The following is a 27389-nucleotide window of genomic DNA, read 5'->3' as shown; positions in this document are numbered from 1 at the left end:
TTTATCTAGTAACGCTAGCAGTAAGGGCTCTACTATATGGTAATTCATTATTTTGCAGTATCATTTGTAGTATGTCTATTTTATTTTTGCACCTTTTTAGCTTGGGTAAAGTTGATACTGTACTGCACAAAGTCATAGACATCTCCCTCCGCACAAATAGATATTATAAGACATCTGTACATAAATCAGAAAGCTTTTATGTTAAAAGAAGTCTTCTCCCTTTGATATTGACATGAAAATCACTTTTACTTTCATTTTGATTTAGTTTTCCCACCTTTTGTAGGTCACTCAAGTTTAGTGCCGGAAGGCAAGTGATTCACTATCGCCAACTTTGATCGTGCCCTCTGTCCAGGTGCCTCACGCCTTCTCAGCCTTTGACAGCAGGATCACCACACAAAATCTTTTCTTCATGACGTTTACCACTGCAGCCTCATCTTATCATTCCCTCTGTAATCTACCAAATTCCTCATGCAATGCCAATGCAATGGAAGAGGCTGCCGCGCGCCTGTACGTACACCTTCGGCGTCGCATCCAATCTTTGCCTCATCTGTTACCTGTCTCCAAACATCTCCAGTAACCCACGTCACTGTTTGCTCTTAGCAGCCTCATAGCGCACACTTATTTCCGGATCACCAACTCCTTTACCAAATGGTTGTGCATCGGAAAAGAACAAGAAGTTCCAAGTTCCATCCATTTGAACTGCATCCACACCTTCCCACCATTATTTTGTAAGCATATCCATATCAGTGTGACCATTGCATCCTAACTTCTTTTTTTTTTTTAAGTTTTTAGAATTATGTTTCACGGATGTCACACATGCAACACTCGATTGAAATTCCTTCTTGTGTGGCTACTATTGCCCATTTGGTAAGTGCTCTAATTTGGTCTATTTTCACTGAAGCTGAGATCAGAACCATCATGAACAGTGATTAGTAATGGCTTTGGTGTCTCAATAGGCTGTTGTTATTGAGGATTGCTTGAGGTGAGGTTTGCGCAAGTCATGAAGATGTCGGTGGAAAGATTAAGATTTAATTTGCATACGTTTGATTTCAGCATATTGCAGTAAACACTGAAGGAGCCACCAAAGAGAGTACCCATTTGAAAGCCTTGAGGTGTTTAGCGTCATGGTTCAATATCCATACCGAGGAGTGGATTCTCTTGACCAACACGTGTCTAGTGACGGACATCCTTGGTGTTGTGAGGAATCCCCAGGTGTCGGCGAGGTAAGGAATCTTGTATTTTGTTCTGACCACGTTATTTATCTCTTTAATATTCCAGTGAAGTCAGTTTGTGTAATGTACCCAGATGTGAGGTTCTTTTGAAGTCATCTGTCGAGCATTGGCTAACTTCGACTTAGTTTTGTTTTTTGTTATTTTCAATTTTAGAATATATTGTACATTAGTAGCTTCAAAATACCACTATAACCAATTTTTTTTTGTGGAAAGTAACTTTTCACTAAGCATTAGAATAGAAATATTGCCTTGTCAGTAAAATTTCTTTTCCTTGAAATCACAAAGGGTCACATTTGTTATTCAAGATTGATTATAAACATTTTGTTGTAGGTATAAAGAGGAACCTTTGAGACCCATATTGTACAGTTGGACACAGGAGTTCATGTCACACCTCGTTCCAAAGAAGTGGATCCAAAAGATAGTACTGTATTGGGAGAGATGGCAGAGGTTATGGGCAGGGCTAAACACAGAAACTTGCTGGGCAGTAAAGGTGTGGCTGGTTGCACTTCCTCTTGAGCAAGATGTACCATGAATTCCTGTGTCCAACTGTACATATAAGATTGAGTAGCACTGCTAAATGACATGTCATGGGGATCCAGGCTTTTATGAGTCTGCTTTTCAACATTCTATTTGAGCTCTTTATTTTGCCCAGTTTTGAAGCTCATTCACTTCTTTGTCTGCATCTTTTCCCACCGTTGAAAAGATGCAGACGAAGAAGAAGTAGTAGTGAATGAATTTCAAAACTGGGCAAAATAAATAGCTCAAATAGAATGTTGAAATGCAGACTCAAAAGCCAGGATCCCATGTCATGTCATTTAGCAGTGCTACTCAATTTTGGCATGACATGGGGATCCTGGCTTTTATGAGTTTGCTTTTCAACATTTTTTTTTTCAACTCTTTATTTTGTCCAGTTTTGAAGTTCATTCACTTAATGTTTTTGAAATTTTTTTTTTTTACCAGGTTACATGAAATTGCCACCGACTGCATATGCTCGGCCATGATTATGCTAGAGGCCGAAAGAATTCAGCCTCTAGCAGAAATGTTGTTTGCTGGGGTGTTGCAGTTGGGTGAACCGTACCACATGGCAGTTGCACTTGAGGACCTTAACGCCATCACCAATTATGCAAGGTGGGTTTTCAACTTTTTTTACCGTATTTATCGTAATTATGTATCCTATTACTTGAAATTTTGTGATGTTAGGAAATATTATAAGCTTCCTGGAACATACGAGAACTACCCTTGCTTTCTAGAATTAAAGTTGAACTTGCAAGAAAGCTGGATGGCTCGGGAGTTCTGTTTATTCGTGATTTGATACTTATTTTTAAAGTTTCTAATGACTACTATATATGAATGAAGAGTTTTAATTAATTTTTTTATCCTTTCAAAAGAATATTCTCCGAACTCGGGGAAACCTTGGTGGAAGTGATGGTGGATCAACCTGGACAGGGTTTAGGGTCCTTTCAGGTGTTGCATCTCCTCCTGACCTGTATAGGACACCATGACTGGGAGGTAATGTATTGTTAGTCTTTGCTTTTTGTTTTTTTATCCTAAATTGTAATTGTGAATTTGTATAAGGAGGTCACTGAGAGACTCAAAGGAGCTTCCCAAAAGGTAGTTTCCTTAATTATAGTGAAAGCTGGACATTATCTCTACTCGGGAGGAGGAAGATGTACACTTTCTGGTAGATTCGTTATGGTGACCTAGAGAATGGGGTTTAGTATTATGAAAGGTTTTCAGAATATTTAGGTGCAAAGAAGTACCACTTATTGGTGTTGGGAAATTTTGCATGTAGTATTCTATTTTAGGTATTAAGGTCTTTTGTATAAATTACTTATCAATTCTTTAGAGCAGATAGAGCATTTAGTAAAAATTTATTGTAGTTGACAGAGTTAATCTTAATTTCTGTCATGAAGATTAGAAGTAAACTTGAGAATGTGTTTTTCCCTTCATTAGTGAAACAAGTTTCATTTACTTGGACATGGGGAGGCTCAGCCGATTGCTTCCTACTCCCTGAGGGGGCACGTGACTCTGGTGCGATGTAGGCGATGCCCTGATTGTAGAAGGCCAGAATGGCTGGACGTGCCTCTGGCGAGACCTGAAGTGGGTGAGGGGAGGACCTGACCAAAAGCTTGGCTGCCAGTCCGATGAACTCTGGAAACCCTCCTTGTGGGATGATGTCGTGCCGTTGGGAAGGGAAGAAGTCTCGGGCCGGGGTGAACACGCGGTCTAACAGAGAGGCCGCAGGCAGCAAGGCTGGTTGTCTGGGTGGAACACGTGTGGTCTCCGTAGCAACCCTGAGTTCTACGGCTGTCTGTGAGGTAGAACACGTGGTAACTGCCATCCTCCACCAAACAGCTGGCAGTGTGTTCCCCCGGAACGAAGTCTGGCCCAAACTGCTTGGACGATGTCCTCGACGGAGATACCAGGAGCAACCACCGAAGTCCCCGCATGTCGCTCGCCGGAAGTACCTGATGAAGAAGGAAAAGGCACTGGACAAGCGGGACTCAAACTTGTTGAGCTGGAGGTGGACCTTGAGTCTCTACTTCCTCGATGGCGATCTGTCCTTTTTCATCTTCCTTCTCTTGGTGGCCATTAATTTCCACTGGAAGTCAGGCCAGTCTACACAATCGGGGCGCATGTACTCCCGAGAACAAAGATGACCCCGTCATGAAGTGCTCAAAGCATGGGGATCTATTTTCATGTGCAAAAGGAAGGCACCACAGGCTTCCCCTTCCACACCTGGACACCTACACTGAACATGCTTACTTTCCATGCTGAATGGTAATGCACAACCAGAACATGCACAGGAAAAAACAGGGGATACTACGCGAGGAACACAACACTGGTAAAAAATCTGGTCAGAACGAGACGACCGAACACAAAGACGACAAGGACTGTAATGGAGTTCATTGGCCCGGTCACAACCTGAGCTAACTTTTGGTCATCCCCAGGGGGGTAGGGGTGATTGGGGGGAGGCCTTTCCAGAATTTTCAGGTTTTCTGGTTGGAGCTGGGAATATCCTAGGATTCTCCTATAGAAGTGGTTTGTGGTATTGCTAGAAAAAGTAAAAATGACTAAGAATTGGTCATATTTTAACTACATTGTGATCACTTTTTTAAATCCTATTATTTATGTCGGAAAAAACTAAAGGTCTTGTTCTCATTCTTTTGCAGGTTGCAGAAATAACTTTTAACTTCTGGTACAAACTATCAGAAGTCGTTTATAGGAAAAACTCTGATAATGTCAACGAGCAGTTTAAGCCTTACGTTGAACGTTTAATAGAAGCATTGTATAGACACTGTCAAATTGAACCTGACCATGTAAGTAGTAGTGTTGTGTTTCTGTCTTGATTGAAAACGTTCAAGTTGAGTAGGTTTGGTTCTACATTAAATTTAAATGTTTGAAATGTATGATAACTATTGTTTTACCTGATCAGAGATAAGAAAAAGATATTCATTTATTCATAATTATTCGTAAAGGTTTCACATTACTAACATGAAGTTTTAATTTGCTCAATTTTATAAGGGTGGTCCCAAATTTTCAATTTTTTTTTCTTAAAGAGAAACCAATGTACTTAAAGTATAAAGTCGTAGTATCTTTTATTATGAATTTTCTTCCTTATTGGGTTTTAAGCACGTATTCATCCTCCATAATTTTTTATTTTTTTTCACAATAGGAAAGCATACTGGTACAGCAAGACGATTTTTACGAGTTTCGCGAGCGGGTGCAGGAACTCATAAAAGACGTCGTCTTCATCTGCGGCTCGAAGCCCTGCTTCCAGCAGATGGCGCACATACTTCAGTCGCCCGACGTCACGAAAAATTGGAATCTGATGGAAGCTGCACTGTTCATCATGCAAAGCGTTGCGAAAAATCTCATACCGTGAGTGAAGCATTTTATCGTAATACAGAAAGTCCCCAATTTATAAACATTCATAGATACAAACACGAATCTAACTAAAAATAATGATGAGATAAAGAAATACTGCATTAAAAGTATATCTTTCAACCCTTTTACCCCTAAAGGATGTACTGGTACCTTTCATAAAACTCATCCCTTTACCCCCATGGACGTACCGGTACGTTTTTGCAAAAAACTGCTATTTACATTTTTTATTGCAAATTTTTGATAATTTTTTGAGATACTTCAGGTATTTTCCAAGAGAATGAGACCAACCTGACCTCTCTATGACGAAAATTAAGGCTGTTAGAGTAATTTAAAAAAAATATATATATAGCAAAATGTGCTTGAGAAAAAATAACCCCTGTGGGGTTAAGGGTTGGAAAGTTCCAAATAGCCTAGGGGTAAAAGGGTTAACACAGTAAGCAAAACAACATTTCTAATAACCTGATATCTATTTCATATGAAACCCAACTACTTGTTGACCTTTGTAGTTGAAAATCATAGGCATGGGATTCAGGTTTGGCTTACCTAAAAGTTAACCCTTTTACCCCCAGGCTATTTGGAAATTTCCAACCCTTAACCCCCAGGCGTTATTTTCTTCCCAGCACATTTTGCAGTATATTTTTTTTAAATCTCCCTAACAGCCTTAATTTTTGTCATAGAGAGGTCAGGTTGGTCTCATTCTCTTGGAAAATGCCTGAATTTTCTCAAAAAATTATCAAAAATATAAAAGAAAATTTTTTTTTATAGCAGTTTTTTGCAAGGACGTTCCAGTACGTCCATGGGGGTAAAGGGATGAGTTTTGTGAAACGTACCAGTACGTCCTTTGGGGGTAAAAGGGTTAACAGAATTCGACTTACAAACAGTTTGACTTGCAAACAATTTTTATTTACAAACAGCTTCTTAGGACCTATTAAGTTTGTAAGTTGAGGGCCTTCTGTATACTCGTAATCGGCATTATTATTTTTATATATTGAATAAAGACTACAATATTAATATTTAGTTAAAAACAAACTGTTAACCACTATCATTTGAGTTAATGTTTTAGCCAAATTGTTTGGTTATATCACTAAATGATGATAATAGTATAGCTTAGGAATTTAGTGATTAATTTTCTGAACATTAAGATTTTAAAAGAAATATTGGGATATTGTATGTCAACGTTTGTGGATGGTTGAATATTTTACAATCAAGCAAAACTTGTGCAATTGTTGTTGTTGTTGTTGTTATTATTATTATTATTATTATTAGAATCTGCTAAACTGCAACTCCTTCCTGCATTATACAGTGCTGTAATCTCAAGGACACCAATTCAAAAAAGCACCCATTATAGAAAAGGAGATACAACATTGAAGAATAAACCTCACAAAATAAATTATAAAGATAAAGAATAAAAAACTATAAAAAGACTTATGCTATCCTGTTCAACATAAAAACAATTGCTGCAAGTTTGAACCCTTGAAGTTTTACCTATTCAACTACCCGATTAGGAAGATCATTCCATAACTTGTCACAGCTGGAATAAAACTTTAAAAACAAATAATTTCAGGAGGGATCCTATGACACTAGAATGGGGACTATATTTATATATATTGTAACTTTTTATGATGATGATATGAGTAATACTAGTAATATTTATAGTGATCTCGCCAACAGAGAAGAAAACGAGGTAGTGCCACCTATCCTCGAGGCAGTTTTGAACCAACCGGAGGAGGTGCACCTTCAAGTTGCCTTCACGTCAGTCCAGTTGTTAGCGGAGCTCAACGAATGGGTCGCGTGCCATCCGAACCTGCTACCCCTTGTTTTACAGTTCCTTACGAAACGTCTTCATAATAAACACTTGGCGACTGTCTCGGCTAAGGTAAGAATTTTCTACTTTAATTGCATTTCAGTGTTTAGTATTTTAGATTTTTTTTCAGTGATTCATAACTGTAAAGATAAAACGACTGCAGTCACGTTCATGTACAGTTTATAAATTTTTTCTTAAGTTTACTTTTTTTAGTGTCTATTCAAATTACAGAAAGTATTGCCCTTGTGTAGGCCTTCAGTTTTCATCTGCAAATGTGAACAAATAGTCCATTTTCGTATTGCAATTATCATGTTCCTTACTGCATTAGATTAAATAATAGTTTTATTGCAGTATTACATAATGAACTTTTGAAATAACATCTGAGATTTATAATTTCAGTTGGATTTGTTTGTATCAATGAATGCTTATAAGTTCGGGACTGTATCAGTGAATGCTTGCAAGTTCGGGACTGTATCAGTGAATGCTTGCAAGTTCAGGACTGTATCAGTGAATGCTTGCAAGTTCAGGACTGTATCAGTGAATGCTTGCAAGTTCAGGACTGTATCAGTGAATGCTTGCAAGTTCAGGACTGTGTCAGTGAATGCTTGCAAGTTCAAGACTGTGTCAGTGAATGCTTGCAAGTTCAGGACTGTGTCAGTGAATGCTTGCAAGTTCAGGACTGTGTCAGTGAATGCTTGCAAGTTCAGGACTGTATCAGTGAATGCTTGCAAGTTCAGGACTGTGTCAGTGAATGCTTGCAAGTTCAGGACTGTATCAGTGAATGCTTGCAAGTTCAGGACTGTATCAGTGAATGCTTGCAAGTTCAGGACTGTATCAGTGAATGCTTGCAAGTTCAGGACTGTATCAGTGAATGCTTGCAAGTTCAGGACTGTATCAGTGAATGCTTGCAAGTTCAGGACTGTATCAGTGAATGCTTGCAAGTTCAGGACTGTATCAGTGAATGCTTGCAAGTTCAGGACTGTATCAGTGAATGCTTGCAAGTTCAGGACTGTGTCAGTGAATGCTTGCAAGTTCAGGACTGTATCAGTGAATGCTTGCAAGTTCAGGACTGTGTCAGTGAATGCTTGCAAGTTCAGGACTGTATCAGTGAATGCTTGCAAGTTCAGGACTGTGTCAGTGAATGCTTGCAAGTTCAGGACTGTGTCAGTGAATGCTTGCAAGTTCAGGACTGTATCTGTGAATGCTTGCAAGTTCAGGACTGTATCAGTGAATGCTTGCAAGTTCGGGACTGTATCAATGAATGTTTGTAAGTTCAGGACTGTATCAATGAATGCTTGCAAGTTCAGGACTATCAAATGTTTGAAAGTTCAGGACCTTCTTTATTTAATTTTTTATATAGTATATACAAATATGATTTGATTTTTGAATATGTTCACATTTTAATGATTTCCTAACATCTGTCCTCTCATCTAGGCATTGGATGCTGTCTGCCAGAGCTGTCGTGACCACATAGAGCAGCACTTCGAAGGGCTGATGCAAATCATCGGCTCCTTGGATTCCTTCAGCATAAGCAATGAGGCTGTTGTGGGCCTACTGAAAGGTGTAGCCTCTATCTTGGGCAGACTACCGCGAGAAAGAATCCAGGAGGATATGAAAAAGCTGTGTCTAGTTCAAATTAGGAATTTACAAAAAGTAATAGAGGTAAATTTTCCAACTTTGTTGCTGTTGTGGTTATTGTTGCATTGATATTTATTTTTGCCAACTTCATTGCAAAGGTTATGTTTTGATAGGTAGATACTTAATTGTTTGTATGTTTGTGATTCACATAACTAAAAAACTAATTGACCGAATCTAATGAAATTTATTGGGATGATTGGTCATGATGCAAGGACAATTTGATAAGATTTTGGGAGTGATTGGGTCAAGGTCAAAGTCACAAAAAGGTCAAAAATGTCATTTTGATATATTGTGGTTGATGTTTTTCTGAATTGTATGAAACTATAGTCCATTTCTTTTAGCGATGCATATTTTCACCGACTCGCAGTGGTGCCCTTTTAGCTCGGAAAAGTTTCCTGATCGCTGATTGGTTGGAATTATCTCGTCCAACCAATCAGCGATCCGGAAACTTTTCCGAGCTAAAAGGGCACCGCTGCGAGTCGGTGCAAATATGCATCGCTAAAAGAAATGGACTAATGTACCAAAATGTGCATAATTCAATTGCATATATTATGTACAACATACATATTTTTTGCTGGTTTTTGTTTTGTGAAAATATTATCTATGGTCGTTATTGTGTTTAATAGACAAGCTTGATTTCTAAATTGCAGGAAAATGCATCGATAGAGAAAAATACCAAATCGGATCCGGTAGTGTGGTTAGATCGACTAGCAGCCATATTCAGAAATGTTAATCCAATCGTTCACAATGGAGAACAGCATCCTTGTCAGGAGGTCGTAATGGAGGTAAGTTTTGCCTATTCTCAATACTCGCAGTTTTTGGATTTTGCCTATTCTCAATACTCGCAGTTTTTGGATTACGTATTTCTTCGGTGAGAGAGATTTTGGAAAATAGACAGATCTCAAAGGTTAATGTTAACCCTTTTACCCCCAAAGGACGTACTAGTACGTTTTACAAAAGCCATCCCTTTACCCCCATGGACGTACCGGTACGTCCTTGCAAAAAAAATGCTATAAAATTTCTTTTTTTCATATTTTTGATAATTTTTTTTTTAAAATTCAGGCATTTTCAAAGAGAATGAGACCAACCTGACCTCTCTATGACAAAAATTAAGGCTGTTAAAACAATTTAAAAAAAAATATACTGCAAAATGAGCTGGGAAAAAATAATCCCCTGGGGGGGGGTTAAGGGTTAGAAATTTCCAAATAGCCTGGGGGTTAAAGGGTTAAGGTTTCTAGTCATGTTTAGGTGGGGGGAGGTGGAGAGGAAAGTTTTTTTTCTGAAAAGAAGTGCTGTACAGTGTACTATTATTCAAATGGGTCTTTGGTTCTGCTACTCTTTCATTGCTATTATAACCACATGGACCTTACATTTTCTCTCCAAATGTCCTAACCTTCGCAATATTTGAGACGAGTCCTCCATCCTTTTTGTGTATATCCCATCTCTGCCACTTCCTCATTCGTAGTGCGACCATCCCATTTTATTAATATTTTTTATTTGCTGCATGATAAAGTAATTAAGGTCTAATGAACCAAGTGTAAGTAGTTGTATTATTTTACTAATTTGATTTTTATTTATCTATCTACATTTCATCTGCACTGTTAACCCCTGTAGAGGGGTGTTTAGTGCCATCAGTGCATCTCACACGGTGTGCTGTAGGCGTTGCTTACGGGTCTTTGCAACGTTCCCTTGAAACCGAGCTACACTTGCTTCACTTGCTTTATAGCCTTCCACTTTACCTCTGTTCTCACTTCCTTTTTTTCATCTATCTTCTCATACTCTTCAACTTTTACTTCATAGTGTAACTGCTCCATTTTCCCCTGTTGCGCTTGGAGGGTGAATGGCTTCTCAGGCCCCAGTACAAGGATATTATAGCAAAATTAATAAATTAAATTCACGCTGTTACCACTTAAAATCAGCCCTTTCCTTTCCTGGTTCATAGCCCAGTATGTCCCTAATATAATAATGTTCTTTTACAAAGACCTCCCCCTCAATCATAATAGCTTATCCTCCTAAAAGAAAGGTTTATTAAAGTTTATTTTATGTATTTCCCAAGTTTAATATCTTTGTAACACTAAATGCATTTTATACTTTTAACAGGTTTGGCCTACGTTATCGCTGACGTTCCAGAGGTTTAGCACGGATTTACGGGTAATGGAACACACGTGTCGTTGTTTGCGGTTTGTTGTGCGCTGCGTCCACCAGCATTCAATGCCGCTGCTGTCTCCTTTAGTTGAACAGGTAGTTAATATATTACAGTTTCACAGCAAATCTATCACTCATATACTGCTGACACTCGGCCACTGCGTACAGTGGGCCAGCAAACATGCAAGATGAGGCATAAACCTTTGATTCATCATTTTGTCATTTTAATGCATGTACTGCACTGTACTTGGTAAATGAGTTAGTGATGACTTTCACGAGTATAAAACCATTTCAATATCACACTTGTTGTTGTTGTTGTTGGGCGGAGGGATTAGCCTTTCCATCGGCACCTCCTTGGTTTTCTTCTTTATTCTAATTCTTTTATTTTCTTCTCTTTTTTTCCATATTTGATAGATATATTCTTTTCTTTTCTCTATTCCTTCTTTCTTGAACAGCATGTTTCCTATTATCTTCTTCTTTTCTTCTTCATACGGCTGTTGCAATTCCACTATTTTTCTTCTTTCGTCGCTGAGGTCTGAACACTCAAGAATGAAGTGGGCGAGGTCTTCATTAACTGCCCCACATAGTTTGCATTCTACCCTACCTCCCGCTTCATGTCTTTTCCTATCGTTTAATTTCAAACAGTTGGACCTAGCTCTATACATAATAATAGAATTAGGTTTGTTGTCATAAAACATTTCTTCTCCTATTTGCCCTTTTTCTAGTTCGTATATTTCTAAACTATTTTTCTCTTTTATCTCATCCCTCCACTTTTTACCATCTACTTCTCTAATTTTGGCCTTAAGCTCTTCTCTTCCCATTCTCCTAAAGGTTCTATCGTTCATTTCCATATCTTTAATCCATTTCTTAGTCTCTATCATCCACCTGTTATTTTCATTTTCTTTCATTTCTTCCAGAATTGTCTTCAGCAAATCATTTCTCCCCTCTTCTATCCCTTTTTTAGATATTCCTTTTTTAGATATTACCCCTAGAGAGTTATTGGGGTCCTTTAACTAGTCAGTTAGTACTACATTGTATCCCTCTCTGGCTACGTCTCATTTGTCCTTGCCTACACATTCACTGAATAGTCTGGTAAGTGTCGATTAAGCTGAGCTTCTGAAAAATAAAATCAATACAGTACTGAATGAACATCAGGCAAGTATGGAATTAAGAAATTTCACTAAGATTGCTTTTTACCCTTCAACTGTACCTCTTACCATTACTTTCTTCTATCTTGGTATCCAACCTCTAAACTCTAAACTTTTACTTCATATTGCGACCATTGGTTTCCCCATAGTTGTACGTAAATGAATGCCATGTAACCGGGCCACAGTGATGGTCCTTATAGCGTAAATTCATATTTCCAATTTGGAGGAGCCACATACAGATTACTACTCTTCGCCCTGTGTGGCTGAAGTATGCAGGTTTTGGGATCATGTATTATTATTATTACTTGTTAAGCTAGAACCCTAGTTGGAAAGGCAGGATGCTATAAGACCGGGGGCTCCAACAGGGAAAATAGCTTGGTGAGGAAAGGAAATAAGGAAAAACTACAAGAGAAGTTTAAGAACAATAATAACATTAAAATAAATCTTTCATATATAAACTTCAAAATCTTGATGATAACGAGAGGATAAAAACTTCATGATAAGTAGAGGAAGAGAAACTATGATAAAATAGTGTTCCCGAGTGTACCCTTAAAGAGATCTCTAACCCAAGAAAGTGGAAGACTCTGGTACAGAGGCTATGGCACTACCCAAAACTAGAGAACAAAGGTTTGATTTTGGAGTGTCCTTCTCCTAGAAGAGCTGCTTACCGTATCTAAAAAGTCTCTTCTACCCTTACCAAGATTAAAGTAGCCACTGAACAATTACAGTGCAGTAGCTAACCTTTTGAGAGAAGAAGAATTGTTTGGTAATTTCAATGCAATGTATCAAGTGTTTGAGGAAAGAGATGAATGTGTAAAGAATAGGCCAGACTATTCAGACTATTCTGTGCATGTGTCAGCAAAGATGAAATGAGTCGTAACCAGAGAAAGGTGACCAATGTAACACTGTCTGGCCAATCAAAGTACCCAGTAACTTTAGCGGTAGTATCTCGACGGATGGCTGGTGTAGGGATGTTTACCGCAGTGCCATATGCTCATCACGTGATGCGCTGGTGGCATTAATAAAGTTATCTTTGTAGTGTCCCTTAACCTCAGTTTCTCATTCTTTATTCTACTTGCTGTCCATCTGCAGTTATTCCCATTTTCACCTCCGTGCTAAGGGGCCTTCCCGGCTTAATTTCGAGCCAATATGGGTGTAATTTGTTTGTGAATGACTTTTTCATGAAAAAGTAATTTGCTATTAACCACATTACACTATAGTCAATTTCTTTTAGCGATGCAGATTTGCACCGACACTCAGCGGTGCCCTTTTAGCTCCGAAAAGTTTCCTGATCGCTGATTGGTTGGATGAGATAATTCTAACCAATCAGCGATCAGCAAACTTTTCCGAGCTAAAAGGGCACCGCTGCGAGTCTGTGCAAATCTGCATCGATAAAAGAAATGGACTATAGTAGTTATGTAATAGGTTATATTTTGATAACAGATTGTAATTTAAAAATCTATTTGCATACAGTACATGCTATATTCAGTCAATTTGAAATGTAATAGATTAGTATGAAGTAGCCCCTCATCATATACAGTATAATGTATCAAGATTGTTGATGATGCTGAATCATCTTTGCTGGGCATATCATTATTGTTTCAATTGCTTGTACAAAGCTTAGTTTCGTGTTATTATCTTTTATCTATTTACAGATGGTAACATTATACAGTTCCCACGGGCACAGTTGCTTCCTGTATTTAGGAAGCATCTTGGTGGATGAATACGCTGGAGAAGCGGGTTGCGTACCAGGGCTTCTGGCAATGTTGGAAGCCTTTACTCAACCTACGTTTGTGCTGCTCACCCAGCCGAGTGGCTTCCGTAATCATCCTGACACTGTCGACGACTGGTTCAGGCTGTGCGCTAGGTGAGGGCGATAACCATGGGTTCAATTGTACTGTTTGTAAATTTTTCAATGATGTACCAAATGTCATTTTCAAGAATAGTATGGAATCTTGATGTTTTATATTGAAAAGTTTGTAGCTTCCATAGTAGTTATTCATATGATTTTGTTATAATGCATAGTTTTAACTTACCTTTAAGTTCTCATGATATTTTTTGGTTTATAGTTTTGTTTTTTATATGAAGCCATAATATTATTGAATTTGGAGTTACTGTATAAAAAATTGAGATTTACTCTGATTGCTCAGTTCATTTCTACCACAAGAATTTAACTTGGGCTTGTGAAGGATGCAATTTATGAAATGGTCACTTTTTATTCCAGTAGATAATCTACCTTTGCTGATAACCAATAATGGTGTTCTGATAATTCCTCTCCTCTCTCCCATTTAATATACATTTTTTTTTTCGCTTTCCTTTACAGGTTCCTCCAGCGAGCCCCTGTGCCCTTCCTCAAGTGTCCTGCCTTAAACACAATTCTTGAATGTGGTTTACAAGCTTGCATGCTTGATCATAAGGTGAGGATGTTCTCTACTCGAATGTTTTATGTTAAAGCAATACCCCCACACTATAAAGTGATTTATGCATTACCTATACAGAAGGTCCGGAACATTTGACTTAGAAACTTGTGTATGTTGACATTTTGTGGCGAAACTAACAAAATCATTTTATTGTTAATATTATTATTATTATTATTAGTAGTAGTAGTAGTAGTAGTAGTAGTAGTAGTAGTATTAGGTAGTAGTAGTAGTAGCAGCCGCAGCTAAATTACAACCCTAGTTGGAAAAGCATGATGCTATAAGCCCAAGGGCGTCATCAGTTCCTCAGAGCGTTAATGGTTAATTAATTAGGCACACCTTTCGAGGCAGATATTTTGAATTTACTTGTTCTGAATATTGTCCTGTATTTAATTACCGACGTAGTTTAGAGTGTTTATTGAACACCAGCAATTTTTATGGTTATCTTTTCTATAGATTGTTATGATTTGATAGCATTAAGATGCACGTTTCTTATAGACTTGGTGACATTTTGTTGTAACTTTTCTTATTTCTTCAGGATGCTAATGCTGCTGTTCTCAAGTTTTTCCAAGACTTGGTTGAGGCAGGACGTAAGCATGAGGACCGGCCAGATTTTGAAACACGACGGACTTTAGTCATAAGTATTTTTGACACTCACGGAGAGAACCTTGTAGGCAACCTCGTTACAGCAGCTGTATTTATCCTTCCACAGTATATGCACCATGATGTCGCAGAAACATTTTATCAGGTAAAGTTTTCAGTTTGAAATTAAAATTACTTTAAAAGGAATACTACGCACACATATACTTTTCCCATACATGTATTGCCAAACCTACTAGTTTATTAGGTAAATTGACAACGCAGTTTCGGTAGGCCCTGCTGGTTCCTCCGGTGCCTTGGATGACCACGGAGGTAGCAGTAGTAGGGGATTCAGCATTATGAAGCTTCAGCTGTGGTGGATAATGTGGGAGGTTGGGCTGTGCCACCCTAGCAGTACCAGCCGAACTCGGTTGAGTACCTTGTCAGACTGGGAGGAAAGTAGAGAGGAGACGTCCCCTTTTTTGTTTCATGTGTTTGATGTCGGCTACCCCCCAAAATTGGGGGAAGTGCCTTAGTATATGTATGTGAATCCTTTATTATCAATTAAAATTTTTTTTATTCATTTAGAAATAAAAAGGGTATGGTAAATTTTAACATTTTATGACTACACAGTTCCATTAAGGAATGTTGTAGGACCTTTTAAAAGACTTAGTAAATTTAGAAAATATTTATTGATTAAATCAGGGAAAACATTAGCTTGTAGAGATAAGAACCCTTGAAAGCTATAATTACCATCTACCTCCTGAGGTAGATGGAATGTTACAACTTGATAAATTACTAAATGCATCACATGAAAAGTGTCTGAAAGAGTGATCCTACATATTTATAAGAGTTAAGTTAGTAACAAGAAATGTTGATTCAAATTCAACTCTTATTAGTTTCAGTCCTCTTATTAAAGAACTTGTTACATACATACATATACCAAGGCACTTCCCCCAATTTTGAGGGGTAGCCGACATCAACAAAAGAAACAAAAACAAAAAAGGGGACCTCTACTCTCTACGTTCCTCCCAGCCCACTGTGGCCGCGGGGGCATAAAAACAATTAGAATAGCGCCAACGTTATCCGTGCGTGTCGTAAGAGGCGACTAAAAGGGACGGGACAAGGGGGCTGGGAACCCCCTCTCTTGTATCTACATCCTGTGAGATATCAACAAAGAACTTGTTAAATATTAATAATTAAATGATCAAGTTGGTAGTTGACAGCACTATACGTTGAATTTTGACCCGGAAGAGAGGGATAGAATTGCCCCTATACAAATAGAATCCCACGTGAGAATCAAGAAACACATAAGCAGGAATAAAACTCCAAAGCCTGTAAAAATATACTACCTTAACCGAGTAACTCGAAGACTTTTTTGCATGAAAGAGGCTGTTCATTTTGCTATAAAATACTCTTATTTTTATTTAATGTTTAATATTTTGAATTTAATATTGCAATGTATATGTTTGTTTTCTTTCAGCTTATGCAGTTTGACCGTCCAAAGTTTTGTCAGTGGTTGGAAGCCAAGCTCAAGGTGCTACCCACGAAGAATTCTGGTGGCGTGGAGGCAGTGACACAAGTGCAGCTAGTAGAATTCCACAAGGCTGTGACGCAAGCGGAACGCACCAAGGAAATATCAAGAGCCTTGGTCGACTTTTCTCGTTACTTCAGCTGACAAGATGGACATTATAGCTAGAGCAGTTTTATTAGGACGGGCATAATACATCGCTACTATGTGGCATGGATATATTGTAAAATTCTTTTTGACAATTGCTGGGACTATTTTCCTATCAATTTTAATCCTCTCTGCAGTTGGAATTCTGATGATTCAGGTGAACTTGAGAACATGCATTAGTGTTGTGTAGTATCAAATACTTCCATAACCTGTACAGAATTATCTGTTGCTATAGCTTTGTGTAGTATAATGTCTTCCTATGGTCTTTTCACAATCATTTGTTTTACAATCTTTAGACGTCAAGTCTTGAAAGGGGAAACATACTCATACGTATTAGTTTAGTATATTTTGTTTCTTTCGTCGTTTGAAGATACTGTGCATTGTCATTTGCCCATGTGCTTCAGAGCCTACTTTCTGCTTTCCGTCATTTATAGGTCGTGTCGTGAAACCTGTCCGAGACCCGGTTTGTAATACGCTCAAGTCGTGTTAGTTAATTTATTCATAACAGTTTTTCATAGCCTCATATTTTCTTATTACTACCCTGGCTTGAATGAAGGTCTAGTCATTCTTGTTATTTGCTGTTCCAATCCTCTTCATATATCTTTTCCATATAACAGTGCTTGTGATTGTTCACTTGAGCAGTTTTTGTACAGAATGACATTTTACTACATGAAAATGCATAGCAACAGTGGGTACTGATGAAGTATCTGTCAACACAGTAGATGCCTCAAGTTCTTCTGATCTTAGAAAAATAAAATATCACTAAAGTTTTATATGCAACTCGTTGAATGTGATAAATGCATCGACTATAAAGGAACGAGAGGGGGAGAGAAAACAGTCAATAGGCGACAGTTTAATTAAAGCTTTGGAAAGTCAGTTGAGAAACTGAATGTTACGAGCTCGCAAGTTATACTTTCGGATGCAGGCTGCACTCTTTTTTGTTTTGCCCAACAGCGTACTGTCATTGATAACAGAATTTCTCGCTAAAACTGTGCATTGCATGGCTTTTTAGCTTGATGTATCCCATTGATATTTCCTCTTTCAGGTCCTTACAAATACACGCAAACCCAGAGAACGGAGGTTCGTCTTAAAAGAAAAGTGCAATGATCGTGTATGTAATAGTTTATCTTGTGTGTATTAATTTCAAGAATACCGTACTATGGAGTTGCTAAAATACATTTAATTCCTGGAAATTATTTTTTTTTAAAGTGATAGTTTTTATACATATACAGGATATTGTTAAGCGTTTCAAGATGACTCGTCGGAAATTCAGACCGGTGCATCACAATGCATAAGATATTTTTTTTATATTTTAAAATTGGCAAAAGTTATTTTGATATCCTGTGTTGGGGATATTAAAAAAAGAAAAGACTAATAGTTGCCATCCCTCAAAGATTTAAGAGCTGCAGCATAAACATGCTCAATTGGCCTTCTTGTTTCATTGTGATAAAGAAGAACATTGTGTGATAAAATCCACGTGCCTCAGACCCCAAGATTGTGTTGATACCTATTGCGAGATTGCAAATAGGTGAAATTGCACGCACACACATACACATAAGTGTTGAGGTGCATGTGTCGAGTGAAAATTACAAAATGAAATGCTCGTGAGAAACAGAGGAGAAATCAAGTCCCTTCACCTTCAAAATGTAATCACTATTTTTTTTTTTCATTTTTTTTTTTTTACCCACAAGCAAACGGACGTGCTTGACATCTGTTCGGGATTTCGTGAATGTTTGTGCAAAAAGGACTTGTCGATGTCATTTGGCATAAGTATTTTAACCTTGGTTTCAGCTTTTCTGGTATTGTGTTGCTTCTGTCATGGGTAAACATAAAGTTTTGAAGATGATTTAAGTAATGGTAGTGTGAGGTTCTTGTTGTAAGTGATGAAGGGGCATTTTTTATTTTTGGTTCTAAAACTATTTAAAGTTTAAAGAGTATCTGCCTTGTATAATTTTTTTACTTGAAATGTTTTTTCCTGTGATGATGAAATAGGCCTTTTATAATAATTTTGAAATTTAGGAATGTGATAAAACTGTAGAATGTGCAGTAAAGAATGTTTTCATGAGATGTTAACATTTATGCATTTATAGTCAAACAAAACTCATAAAAATTTGTATAGTATTGGAAGAGTTTATCTGTAGAAAATAAAGATCTCCGATAATATTTATAAGGCAATTTTTTTTAATACAATCAGAGCCTTAGAAGTTTATTTCTACACTAAAATTGTTTTGATTTTAATTATATTCTTGTGTTAACTGTGGAAAGGCCTACAGGCAAAATAAACTTAAAAGAAAAGGTTTTATTGTATAGCAGCTGATGCCATATACAATTTAACGCACTGTATTCTACCATTTTTATAAATATTTCAAGCCTAGTTAGCAAGTGTTTTACATGTTCATTACAGGTATTTGCAGCTTCTTAAGTGGCTGATTTTTTTATAGTTTCTATGCATTCATAAACTTGACATTGAGTTTTTGCTGAACACTAAGGCTAATCAGATTTGCATTATATTTTTTTTAGTGAATTTTGTAATTCCTTTCGTGTCGTTACATCTAAAGCCCTGTCCACACAATCGAGCATGCCCGACAGGCAAACAGTGATACCAGGCCACAATAGTTAGTGAAAATGAGGTTTGATGACGTCAGAAGCGGGAAAACTAAAGGCAGGGGTCTGGCAACACTGTATGATGCCAGATCCCTGTCTGTGATTTTCCCGCTTCTGACGTCATTAACCCGCATTCTTACTAACTATTGTGGCCTGGCATCATTGTTTGCTCGTCGGGCATGCTCGATCGTGTGGACAGGGCTTTAGTAATACAGTTTTTTCCCCAGTAATGTTCTAAAACACTTTATTTAACTTCCATAAGTAAGGAGACAAATACAAGTCCTCCAGCATTAAAATATTGCCAATGATGAAGAATTGAAAGTTAATATACCTTGTTGCAATAAGAATTATGCTAAGTCCTTTTTCCATAGCTTAGTGTATTAGAGCTCAGTACATGCATTTTCCTCTAGAGCCAATAGGCTTCGCAACAGCTATAGGCCTACAGCAATCTGTTTAGAGTTAGTAGTGATTTCGTCATGTACATTATTGTTTCAATTATTTTCTGCAATAAATTTTAATGTTACTCCTTTCAGTAGTTTTGTCGTTTAGTTTAGTAAGTACAGTTTATCCTATGTTCATTCTAGTTTTAAAAGTTCTGTCAATTTTCTGTTAGGTTTAAATTCCCTAACCTGATTGGATTGGTTGTTTTGAAAGGCCCTCATGTATGGGGCAATGTTTGGTAGAGAATTCTTTGTTTCTATTTGGTTATATATGTGATGTTACAGTGTAGCTGCTGTACCAGTCATTAATTTAGCCTTGTAATAGTGATGCTACCTAGCATAGGCCTTGGAGAGAGTTCCCAATTGCATAGGTATCTGGAATAGGCCAAAAAACGTTGACTAGTTCCCAATCATTTATATCGTTTTTGAGTTTTAAAGAAAAGTTTATTTCTTATCAAATGCAGGAAGAAAACCCATAACTAGATGAATGTTAAAGATAATTCTATAATAGATTGTGTGAACACACTTGTTAAGGTATTAAAACTTATCCATTTACCCATGATAAAAGCAACAGACTCGCCAGCGAGGATGTGAAATGTTTTTTTGAGGAATTGTAGAATTTTGTAACTGGTGAATTTGTAAATAGACTATTCCTTTCTGTACATTCATGTCGTTATGTTTCTGAATGATTTGCATCCGGATAGTTTTTCTGTATCATTGTTTTTTTTTGTCTTTTTAAATTATGAATACACTTGGACCAACTTTTTAAAAAAATTTCCTTTTTGTTACTTTTCATAGGTTACCAGTTTTTTCATTTATGAACTTGATATAGTAAAGATTTTGAGATTCCACTGCAGACGTATTCCGATAAATCTTAGATTTTGAGTAATATCAAGGTGACTAGGAATGCACATCATTCAGAAGAACAAACGACTAAACTTGAACGGTGAATACTCTTTGTTTGTATATTTTAAAACGGTAGAAAAATCGATGAGTTGGTTGAGGTGTGAGAGGAGGGTGTAGAGGGTTATCTGGTAATCTCTGACGGCAGCTTTAAAGCGACCATTGCTGTCTCTATCCCCTCCCTTGTTTATTATGACTGATATTGTTTTGTTACTTGAATGTAAATACAGTCATACCTACTTTCTAATGATGAGTTTTTCTATCCTTTTATCAAGCAATGTACAGTGGTGGTTAAGTGATTGCTCCTCTTTCCTGGATGTTATATACATACATACACCAAGGCACTTCCCCCAATTTTGGGGGGTAGCCGACATCAACAAAGAAACTAAACAAAAAAGGGGACCTCTACTCTCTACGTTCCTCCAGCCTATATATATTCTGGGGATTTTCGAGAAGACAATGTTCATATTACTGTCGGTTTGATATATTGTACTAATACTTTTTTAGGATGTATATAAACTAGATATACCATTCATTTGTTGAAGTATGTTCAATAGTATAATTTTCTTAAGTTATATTGTACTTTGTACTGTGTTTATTGATTTACAAAGAACAATTAGATTGTGTATGAGTTCTTGATTCTGTGATAGATTTATTTACATCACTTTATAAGTATCAACATGTTCGACCAGTTTTTAAAATGATTAACAAGAATTTGGTGCTCATCAAATATGTGTCTGTCATCTTTAGGTTTTGTACTGTGTATTTCTTTACTACAAAGGTAAACAGTAACTTGAAATATAGTGGCACCAAAAAAAAAGTTGCCTGCAATTTTTACATAAACTAAATATATACACCATTACTAAATCTTTTAAGCAGGAAATTCCATTTGCAATGTTAAACTGCAAATGTATTCATCGTAACTGAATCATATGTTTCCAGTGATTATTTTCAGTTTTCTTGCCTGACGATGGTGCAACTTCACCTGCAACTCTTGGTGCGAGAATGGTTGATGTTGGCAAGAATATAGTTTTGCTGTGCTTATATACATAGCAGCAGTAGGGGATTCAGCATTATGAAGCTTCATCTGTGGTGGATAACGGGGGAGGGTGGGCTGTGGCACCCTAGCAGTACCAGCTGAACTCAGTTGAGTCCCTTGTTAGGCTGGGAGGAACGTAGAGAGTAGAGGTCCCCTTTTTTGTTTTTGTTTCATTTGTTGATGTCGGCTACCCTCCAAAAATTGGGGGAAGTGACTTGGTATATGTATGTATGCATACAGTATACATTGGTAATAATAAGACCAGTGTTAATGTGTTGATAAAAAACTTGGTCTTTAAGACAAAAAGAGATGAGAATACTGAGGTGGTTTATAGGAATATTGCTACTTGAAAGATTGGTAAATGATGAAATAGGAGAATGGCAGGTATAGTAAATACTGCAGAGGTGATGAGAGGATCATGACTGATAGTGGGGCACGTGTTGAGGAGGGAGTGAGGGGGAGCTTGGAAAGAACCTTTTACAGTGAGAATACCGAGAGGGATGCACTGATAACGTGAAGGATGATAGGGAGTGAATAGGTTTGGTAGATGAGGATGCCTTTGATAGAAGGCATTGGAGAGGGCGCATTTGGTAACCATCTTCTTAATTAGGGATAGCCTTAGGAAATAGGATATACAGTAAACATTGATATGTTTGCTTATTAATGTTGGGCATTATAAATCACAACCAAATTGGTAAAGTTGAATAGATTGTCAAGTAATTGTTTAATTTTTGTTTCTGTAGTACCTCAAAATAGGTAAGCAAATAATTGCTAATTGTGTAAAATATACATTTAGTTACTTCATTGATAAAATGAAACTTTAAAAGCTGGGTTCCTTGATTCAATTTATTAGACTGTGTAGAAGACGACATCAAGTACCGTAAGATATGAACTTTAACAGCCAGTGTAAGAAGATTCTTTTTTTCTTTAAAGTTTTATAGTCAAATTTTTATACAAGAAGACTTATTTAACAAATAGGGTAATTAACAACCAAATTTCTCTCATCTCGCATCTAATAAAACTAATTTGTGCGCATAAAATCTCTAGTACTGTAGCAATGTTTTCTTAACTTTTTGAAATCATCAGTTGGGTTATCTTACTCTGAATGGTTGTTGCTTATGAATGGCAGAGGCAAGGGAAAGTGACAATGCCCTAGAGACTAACCGTATATATATATGATCGACACCCAAGCTAGGACCAGGGAGTGTCACGCAATGGCTGCTGATGACTCGGTAGGTACCCTTGCTGCCAATGTTCCCTTCATTGCTTACCTATCTGACACTAAACTAGGTTTTCATGAAAGCTTTAACAGAAGTTTAATTAGAACTTGCATACTGTAGTTATGTTTTGACATTATTTCTTCTTGGGCATTATTTAATTTCAAATTGACAGAGGATGTTTACCATATCGCTCGCTTGCGACAACGTCATAACTCAAAAAAATGTATTTTTGAGTTATCCATATAGACATTCATCTTCAAATGCTGATATTTTTGGCAAAAGTGTCATAATTGTAGCAAAAAAATTGATCGCTAGAGGCACTAAATGTCCTAACGACATACATCAATATGAGAGTTTTAATTGATTAAAATGGCTCCTGAAAAATAGCTATTTTTGAGTTATGACGACGTTGTCGCAAACGAGCGATATGTGTAAAGAATTGAATAATTGGTCCCCACTAATATTAAACTAATCTTTATTGGAAAATTTTGTGTCTAACAATTGTGGAAAGTGATTGAAGATTTGATGCTGAAGTCATGGCTTCTTGCACTGCCAAATCTCCTCTTCCTCATTCAACAAGCTTTTAGCACTTGTTGGAGAATTGGTAATGTTACTCCTCTTTGTAAATGTGTTTGTGGTAGCTCAAGTCCCACTGATTACCGTCCAATTTCCATAACTCACATATTATCTAAAGTTTTTGAATGTCTTCTGGTTAAACGTCTTAATAGGTTTGCTGAAGGTAATCATCTATTCATTAGTTTGCAATTTGGTTTTCGTAAAGGCCGTGGAGCATGTGATGCCCTTCTTACAATCTCCAATGCTGTACAGAAATCCCTTGATTGTGGTCGGGAAGTTTGTATGAAGTTGGAGCAAATGTTTTTGTTGACCAGGCTGACATGACTTTATAGTTTATATTTGACATATCTGTTTTTGACGTTAATAGTTTACATATGACATATCTATTTTGACGTTGTTACTGTTTTTAGAATGATTTAATGTTAATTTGTTCCCATCATTTATTTATTTCCTTTCCTCGCTGGGCTATTTTTCCTTATTGGAGTCCTTGGGCATATAGCATCTTGCTTTTCCAACTAGGGGTATAGCTTAGCTAATAATAATTATAATAATTCTCTACAAGCTTGTCCCTATTTCAGATTGGTGTTGGTGTGATGGTTCTTTATCACATTCTTTCATTTCCTTCAGTCCAGCGCATCTTCGTCACTCGATCCCAACTCCCTCAATTCTCTCTTCACAGAGTCAATCCCTTGCAATTTTGGTCTACATAACCTTCTCCTAACTGGTAGCCCTTTATTAACATTACTCTGATTAATTATCCTCGCCAACAAAGTTGGAAGCAGGTTATGTTTTACCCCCTGTGTGTGTTTGTGAACAGCTTCCTGGCCACACTTTTCGTCGTAGATTAATGAAAATTGCAGGGATTAGCTTATGTAAAAAGCTGGAAATGATTAAGTTTTGGAAAGTTAAGCTCAAAGGTCATGGTCGCAGGTCAAGCAAAATGTTTAATTCACGTAATCATCCATAAGTTTGGACATCGTTGTCACAGAGACTTCAAACTTGGTGCATATTGGGGAGTATAAAAATCAATGCCAATCAATACATGTTAAGGTCAAAGGTCGAGAAATAAGGTGCCATGGCGTAGGTCTCCGCTCTGCTGAGTGCCACTCTAGTTCGCAATAACTGTACCTTCCTTGGAGTGTTGTGCATAGCTATTTGTCCTATATTCAAAACAATGCTTTACTTATGGTCATTTCAGTATCCCTTTAGCCATGTTTTGCACACTTTTTTTGGTCATTCCCCTTTATATTTTCTCACTCCCTTTCTTTCATCTTCCTCTCAAGGTACACTTGTGTGGTTGAATGATCTTTCCAGGCCAAGCATATGGTTTGAATTCATAAATTAAATTCATATATTGAGAACCAGCCCCATTTAATCTTCTCGTGTTGTGATAGAGAATCAGAGTTTGAAAATAGGAATGTAAATGAAGCTGGAATATATATATATATATATCATATTCTAAAAGTGATTATCATAAAAAGTGTGCCTTTATACATGGGAACAAAAACAATAATATCGAGACCATGAGAGTATATGAATTCATAATGAATATATTGAAACTCATTGAAATGAGAATGGGCTACAGTAGAGTTGAAGAAATTGAGGCAGGTGACAAATTGCTACATAGAATTGTTTAATAGGCAATGCTAATATCATGGCTAGTTCTCTTTTGGGTGTTAACTTGGATGTAAATAGTGATGCTTAAAGGCCTCCTTAGCCACAAATCCACAATTAGTGTCAAATGTAAGGTACAGGGATCGTAAAAAAGAAATTGTAGTTAAAAAACTGATGTTCCACAAAAGGGTAGTTAATACCATTGTAACTTGTACAGTTAACTGTAGGCATTACTATATTAAAGGGTCTTTGCCCTTCAGTTGCATTTCTATTAGCCATCTACTGCATGTCCAGTGCACTTGGGAAGGCTGTTTTGTGTTCCCAAGAAGGACTCAGACAAACTCAGAGTCATTCTAGACTTGTCGCCACTCAACAGTGTTGAGAGCTCTGTATAACTTACAGACTTTGATTGCATAATATAGATGTACAATCATTTCAGTAGAGATATTAAAACAAACGACATGAAAACTTTAAATTCTGAGAGGGCGGGGCAAGATTTTCCCCAGGGGGACCAATTGACCCCCCTGGGTACACGATTGCATTCAGTTGCATTTCTATTAGCCTTTTACTGCATGTATTTTGTAGTCCAGGCTTTGAACTCTATACAGGGACTGAATGTCCGGTGCATTTACGCCATCCCTCATGATCCAAATATCTGTGGGAACTTACATGAATGAATAATTAAAAACTAATGATGTGCAAGATATTACTAAGCTTTAGATGATGAAATAGAGTGTAGCAGTAAGTGTGGATCGTGGATATTAAAATCTTAAAATAAAACTTTGTAGGCAAACGGACTTAGGAAGTAATCTAATGAAAATTGGAAATGGTAAATGAAAAGTCTTTTGATGTAATAATGATAGGTGACAGGATTAAATAATACAAGAGAGGATAGTTTAATTACAATACGAAAAATTTCTTTAATTATGCCATTAAAAATCATATAACAATGACGGGGATATAAATAGCAGTTAAAAACTGCAAATTATCGTTAAAAAAAAGCATATTCTTCCTATTGATCAGGTCGTGGTTCTTAATTGCCCATTCCGCAAGATAAGTTTGCGGGCACTCTATCGTCTTGGTGCAACTCTTCTAAGCTTATTCCTATTGTTGTAATTAAGCTTATTTTACTTGTGCCATAAATAAATCAATAATGAAATTCTCAAGACTTGCTTTTAACTTTAAAGCAAGCCATTCACGATCAGTAATTACTGAAGGATTTCCTTCAAACTTGGCAAAAAGCAAGCCATTCACGATCAGTAATTACTGAAGGATTTCCTTCAAACTTGGCAAAAAGCAAGCCATTCACGATCAGTAATTACTGAAGGATTTCCTTCAAACTTGGCAAAAATGATCGTGTTTGAGGCCTGTCAGTTACACTGAAGTGATGAGAATCAAACTCTGCTTGATTTTGGAGGCTGGGCTAACGCGCACTGAAGGGAACATTGGCCGTGAATGGCTACCAGGCAGTGACCACTGATCAGGCGGACATGAGTCTTTTTATAGTTTATTTATGACATATTTGTTTTTGATGCTGTTAATAGTTTATATATGACATGTCTGTTTTGACGTTGTTACTGTTTTTAGAATGATTTATTGTTAATTTGTTCTCTTCATTTATTTATTTCCTTATTTCCTTTCCTCACTGGGCTATTTTTCCCTGTTGGAGCCCCTGGGCTTATAGCATCTTGCTTTTCCAACAAGGGTTGTAGCTTGGATAGTAATAATAATAATAATAATAACTGCAAGGCCAGAGTGTGAGGAATGTCGGTGCAGAGATTTGAGTGAGGTTTAAGGAGTTAAGATGCCGGAAGATAGAGACTTTTGGGGCGAATTTTTTCAGTTATACAAAGAACAGCCATGCCTTTGGCAAATTAAATCAAAACATTATCTGAATAAATATAAAAGAAAAACGAAGCGTATGGAAAAGTAGCAGAGAAACTTAAAGAAAAGTATCCTGATACAACCTCAGACTTAGTGAAGAAAAAAAGTCGAAGATTCTATGCAGTCTGGAACTGGGGCAGATGATGTGTATACGCCAACTTGGACTTACTATGAAGATTTAATGTTTTTAAATGATCAAGAAGCTATTAGAACATCCACCTCGAATTTACAAGCACATGAGGTAAGAAACACATTATTTGCTATTTATTTATTAAACAAAAAACAGTTACATGATTTTAAATTCCTTCCCTGTAGCCAATCCTTACACCATTTTGATTTAGTCTTTCCTCGTCTCTTCAACAATAACTCATTATCACAACAAATAGAGGAAGCCAATTCGATTGTCTAATTACCTCGGTAGTCTAAATTACACTGATGAACGCACTGACCGTTAGTGGACGTCCTAGTTCTGACACTGAAGGAATTCCTTCAGTAATTACTGATCGTGAATGGGCTGCTTAAGAATAATGCATATTATCCCTGTGGATTGAGTAATTGACCCGAAGCTACTTGGAATAAT

At 37.0% G+C, this 27389-nt stretch overlaps 1 protein-coding gene across 3 annotated transcripts in view; it reads left to right on the top strand.

The window, feature by feature from the left end:
• Tnpo-SR (transportin 3) overlaps positions 1 to 19007 on the top strand; it is a 28016-nt gene extending 9009 nt beyond the window's left edge. For 2 of the 3 annotated variants that reach the window (XM_068359062.1, XM_068359061.1), the window contains 13 exons: positions 1054 to 1223; positions 2193 to 2360; positions 2621 to 2741; positions 4406 to 4552; positions 4909 to 5114; positions 6777 to 6996; positions 8359 to 8586; positions 9213 to 9347; positions 10663 to 10803; positions 13511 to 13722; positions 14179 to 14272; positions 14811 to 15020; positions 16335 to 19007. In XM_068359062.1, the coding sequence (XP_068215163.1) occupies positions 1054 to 1223; positions 2193 to 2360; positions 2621 to 2741; positions 4406 to 4552; positions 4909 to 5114; positions 6777 to 6996; positions 8359 to 8586; positions 9213 to 9347; positions 10663 to 10803; positions 13511 to 13722; positions 14179 to 14272; positions 14811 to 15020; positions 16335 to 16529 (2247 nt within the window). In that variant the 3' untranslated portion in view covers positions 16530 to 19007. The remainder of the gene's footprint in view (positions 1 to 1053; positions 1224 to 2192; positions 2361 to 2620; positions 2742 to 4405; positions 4553 to 4908; positions 5115 to 6776; positions 6997 to 8358; positions 8587 to 9212; positions 9348 to 10662; positions 10804 to 13510; positions 13723 to 14178; positions 14273 to 14810; positions 15021 to 16334) is intronic. The other variant, XM_068359063.1, reaches the window with a different exon arrangement.
• Positions 19008 to 27389: the final 8382 nt, after the last annotated feature.

Source organism: Palaemon carinicauda, chromosome 35 (assembly GCF_036898095.1).
Source record: "Palaemon carinicauda isolate YSFRI2023 chromosome 35, ASM3689809v2, whole genome shotgun sequence".
In the NCBI taxonomy this organism is placed as follows: domain Eukaryota; kingdom Metazoa; phylum Arthropoda; class Malacostraca; order Decapoda; family Palaemonidae; genus Palaemon; species Palaemon carinicauda.
This window is presented reverse-complemented; position numbering and strand designations above follow the sequence as displayed.